General features: G+C 34.1%; 1 protein-coding gene across 1 annotated transcript; it reads left to right on the top strand.

Moving 5' to 3' along the window:
- The first annotated feature begins 1,999 nt into the window (after positions 1-1,999).
- On the top strand, positions 2,000-4,788 carry LOC104880801 (protein FAR1-RELATED SEQUENCE 5-like). The gene is made up of 3 exons (XM_059740571.1): positions 2,000-3,658; positions 4,499-4,588; positions 4,726-4,788. The coding sequence occupies exons 1-3, from the start codon at positions 2,000-2,002 to the stop codon at positions 4,786-4,788; spliced, it is 1,812 nt and encodes a 603-aa protein (XP_059596554.1).
- Positions 4,789-5,153: the final 365 nt, after the last annotated feature.

The following is a 5,153-nucleotide window of genomic DNA, read 5'->3' on the forward strand; positions in this document are numbered from 1 at the left end:
ATATATTAGGGTTGTTCTATGGTACCCACTCTTCATTTTGGGGGTACCTACCCACATTTGACCCCAATAAAAATATGATATGTGTAAAGTACATATCATTAAAAAATTTATAAAAACTTATCAAACCGGTAAAGATGACTTGTTGGTGAGAAATAATCACATGCATTTCATATATATCTAAATATTACAATTATTTATAATTTATTATTAAATATTAAATATAATTTGTTATTTAATGCATTACCTAACCCTATCTAAAAAAAGAAAATCTTACCTACTACTCTTATACTCTCATTATTCATATATAAAAAAAAAGGATAGTAATTTAATATGAAAATTAAATAATTTCAACTACCAAATTACAAAATATGTAAGATGTATTTTGATGAATCAAATTTCAAGATCAAGTTCAAAACTTTTTGAGAGAGAAAATTTAAAATTTGTATTATATGAAGAAGATGAAGGATTTCAAGTGATTACAAGTGTCAAAGGTAATATTTGATATTTTTTTATCCAAATATAATTGTTGTAGGAAGAAATGTGATGTTAAATAATGATTTTAGAATTTTTTATGAGTTTATTATAAAATTTTGCTATCAAATTGTTATTAATATTTTTTTATAATTTTTTTTGTTCATAAATTAAATTTGAAGATGAAGCTTTATATGTCTTGAAGGATGTCAAGTGATTACAAGTGTTAAAAGGTAACATTTGATTTTTTTTCTCCATTTACATATACCTATTGTAGGTAGAAATGTCATGTTAAATGACATTTAAATATGTAATGATTTATAATATCTAGATTTTTTAATTTTTTTCTGAGTTATTTTTAATCAAATTGAGAGCATTTAGTAATTTGTTATGAAATTGTCATCAATATTTTGTAAGAGAGGATATGAACTTTCTAAGGGAGGGTACAAACTTTCTAAGGGTGGGAATGAACTTTCTAAGGGAGGGTACGAACTTTCTAAGGGTGAGTACGAACTTTCTAAGGGTGGATACGGACTTTCTAAGGAGGGTACGAACTTTCTAAGGGAGGGTACAAACTTTCTAAGGGTGGGTACGAACTTTCTAAGGGAGGGTACGAACTTTCTAAGGGTGGGTACGAACTTTCTAAGGGAGGGTACGAACTTTCTAAGAGTGGGTACGAACTTTCTAATGGAGGTTACAAACTTTCTAAGGGTGGGTACGAACTTTCTAAGGGTGGGTACAAACTTTATAAGAGATGGTACGAACTTTCTACAAACTTTCTAAGGGAGGGTACGAACTTTCTAAGGGTGGGTACGAACTTTCTAAGAGTGGGTACGAACTTTGTAAGGGAGGGTACGAACTTTCTAAGGGAGGCTACAAACTTTCTAAGGGAGGGTACGAACTTTCTAAGGGAGGGTACGAACTTTCTAAGGGAGGGTACGAACTTTCTAAGGGTGGGTACGAACTTTCTAAGGGTGGGTACGAACTTTCTAAGGGTGGGTAAAAACTTTCTAAGGGAGGGTACGAACTTTCTAAGGGAGGGTACGAACTTTCTAAGGGAGGGTACGAACTTTCTAAGGGTGGGTACGAACTTTCTAAGGGAGGGTACGAACTTTCTAAGGGTGGGTACGAACTTTGTAAGGGTGGGTACGAACTTTGTAAGGGAGGGTACGAACTTTCTAAGGGAGGGTACGAACTTTCTAAGGGAGGGTACGAACTTTCTAAGGGTGGCTACGAACTTTCTAAGGGAGGGTATGAACTTTCTAAGGGTGGGTACGGACTTTCTAAGGGTGGGTACGAACTTTCTAAGGGTGGGTACGAACTTTCTAAGGGTGGGTACGAACTTTCTAAGGGAGAGTACGAACTTTGTAAGGGAGGGTACAAACTTTCTAAGGGTGGGTACGAACTTTTTAATGGAGGGTACGAACTTTCTAAGGGAGGGTACGAACTTTGTAAGAGTGGGTACGAACTAGATAATGTAATTTTTTAACTACTCTATCTTTTATATTTCAGTTTCTTCATAGATACGATGGACAAAGGCAAAGAAAAGGAATTTATCATTGATTTGAACGATGAAGATTTTGATTACCAATATGATAGCATTGTTAAAACTGAGTCTGATGAAGAGGCCATTCTAGTTTCAGACAAGATTTTTAATGATTTAACTGTTGAAGATATATGGAAGATGGAGTTTAGCTCAGTAGAGGAGGCAAAAGAATTTTATAATTTATTTGCTAAAGTTACCGAATTCAGTGTTAGAAAGGATGATGTGAAACGAGATAAAAATCAAAATATAGTATCTCATAAGTGGGTTTGTTCGAAAGAAGGATATCGACATAGAGTGTGTTTAGAGAATGAAAATCGAAAACGAGAACCTAAGGCAGTAACTCGAGTTGGTTGTGAGGCAACATTTCGGATTGGGTTTAACAAACAAATGAACAAGTGGGTTGTGAAAGAGTTTATGGCTGATCATAATCATTCTTTGGTGGAACAAAAAAATGTCCAATTCCTTCAATCCCATAGGGTCATTAAAAATGCAGATAAAACTCAATTGAATGCAATGCGAGGTGTTGGCATAGGAACTAGCCAAATTATGGATTACATGGTGCAACAATCAGGTGGATATAACAATGTTGGCTTCACAAAAAAAGATCTATATAACCATGTTGATGCTGATCGTAGAGTTCATCTAAGAGATGGTGATGCAGAGGGTGCTTTGGCTTATTTGTGTGGAAAGTTTGAAATGGATCCATCATTTTATTACAAGTACAATGTTGATGAAGACAACCATCTAGCAAACCTGTTTTGGGCAGATTCTACTAGTAAATTGGATTACAGTTGTTTTGGAGATGTATTAGCATTTGATACAACTTATCGGACTAATGCTTATAAAAAACCGTTGGTCATATTAGTTGGCATTAACCATCACCATCAAACTATAGTGTTTGGATCTGCATTATTGGTAGATGAGAGTGTTAGCACTTATACTTGGGTCTTGGAGACTTTTTTGGACGCAATGAATAACAAGAAGCCTTTTTCTGTTATTACTGATGGGGATAAAGCAATGCGTAAAGCCATCAAGAGGATATTTCCAGACTCTTGTCATCGATTATGTGCTTGGCATATTCAACGCAATGCATTCACTAATGTCCATGTCAAAGATTTTACTAATCATTTTTCTAAGTGCATGTTCATGGAAGGCACTGTTGAAGAATTTGAATGTGCATGGAATGACATGTTGGAAATGTTTAATCTTCATGGACATAAGTGGGTGACAGATATATATGCTAAGCATTCTAGATGGGCAGAGGCTTATTTAAGGGGGCATTTCTTTGCTAGTATGAAAAGCACACAAAGGTGTGAGAGCATGAATGCATACTTGAATCGTTTCCTTAAAACTCGTTTGAAGTTGTTTGAGTTTGTTAAGCATTTTGATAGAGCACTCTCACGTATTCGTCATAATGAGGCAAAGGCAGAGTTTGAGACACACCATTCTTCAGCTGTTCTAACAACCAAACTCTATGCACTTGAGAAATATGCAGGGACTGTTTTCACAAGGCAATCTTTTCTAAAATTTAGGGATGAGATGAAGAATGCAGAATTGTTTTTCTCTGTCAGTACAGAAAATCATGGAGGTTATCGTGTCCATACATTGACCAAGTTTAGAAGCCCTGACAAGATTTGGAAAGTATGTTATGGTAATAGTGATCGGTCTATGAAATGTACTTGTATGATGTTTGAGTCAGTTGGTTTTCCATGTCCCCACATGATTGTTGTAATGAAGATAGAACACCTTGAAGAAATACCTGAGACTTGTATTATGAAAAGGTGGTCTAAGTTAGCAAAGGAAACGGTCCAAGTTCATCATGACAATGAAAGTCAAGGTGATGCGACTAACATCATACGATATGGTGCACTCAGCTCTATGTGCTCACGGATGTCTTATTTCGCATCTCAATTGGAAAAAGCTTTTAAAGAGGCTAGATGTGAAATACAAAGACTCACTTGTCAAATGGAAGAACTTTGTAAAAATTTAGTGGAAGAAAGTGAACGAGAAGATTTGAAAGCTACAAAACACCATGTTCGAGATCCTATCATTGTGAAGACGAAAGGTAATCCGGGTAACTTAAAAGACAAATTTAAAAAACCAAGGCATTGTGGGAAATGTAAGAAAGTAGGACACACTGTTCGAAAATGCCCAGAGTTCGTCAACACTCACAATGCATTTATCAACATTGAAGATTCAATTGAAGATATGGTATGTTCAAACACACATTCACTAAATTCATTAATTATTCACTTTATAGTTATTTTTATTTGGTTAAATTGGTTGAAATAAAAAATTGAATTCTTTATATTAATACAGGGAGACATGCCTTCATTATTAAATCACAACATGGAAGGTGGATCAAGACACGGGACAAATGAATTTTCTCAAAATGTAAGTTTAACATTTTTTAAGTAATTTTTATTATGATGTGAAAAATATTACTTATTAGAGTAATTGAAAAATTAAATCATATTACAGACAACACTTGGCACATTTCAGAATGGTCAAGAAATGAGCTTAAATGATTCATGGCTCGGGTTACATCCACCAAATTACTTCACAAACCAGGTAAGAGTCATAGAATAAATTATTTACACCACATATCATATATCTATATATTGACAGAAGTTCCTTAACATTTAGTATTTAATCATATGAATTTTCTTTCAAAATATTATGTATAATTGTAAATATTTTCAATGTAGGTCACCATGAACCACTTTACATCCGGAATTTCGGGAGCAAGTTCTACATATCATAACCAATGAGTTGTACTACAATGCAAAAAATTATGTACAAAAAAAAAAAAAAAAATCAACTCTTGATTGTATTCTATACTCTTCTTCTCTTTATTTTTGCATGATTCTGAACTTTATCTAATATTATAGCTTTCTCACTATTTTCATCATCAAGAAGTAATTCGATTGCCAATTTGTGTCTTATAGCTGTAGAGTCCCAATGGGAAGGGGTTGAACTTGAGTCCATGAAATCGGATCTTCGCATATGATTAATGACATGGACTCCACAATCCCACCTAACAAATGAAGTGAGCAAACATTTATCTAGTTAGTACATACAAATATTATCTTGAACACATTATATTTGAAGAAACAATTATGCTTGCTTACCCATT

This window comes from Vitis vinifera, chromosome 11, assembly GCF_030704535.1.
Source record: "Vitis vinifera cultivar Pinot Noir 40024 chromosome 11, ASM3070453v1".
NCBI classification, from domain to species: Eukaryota; Viridiplantae; Streptophyta; class Magnoliopsida; order Vitales; family Vitaceae; genus Vitis; species Vitis vinifera.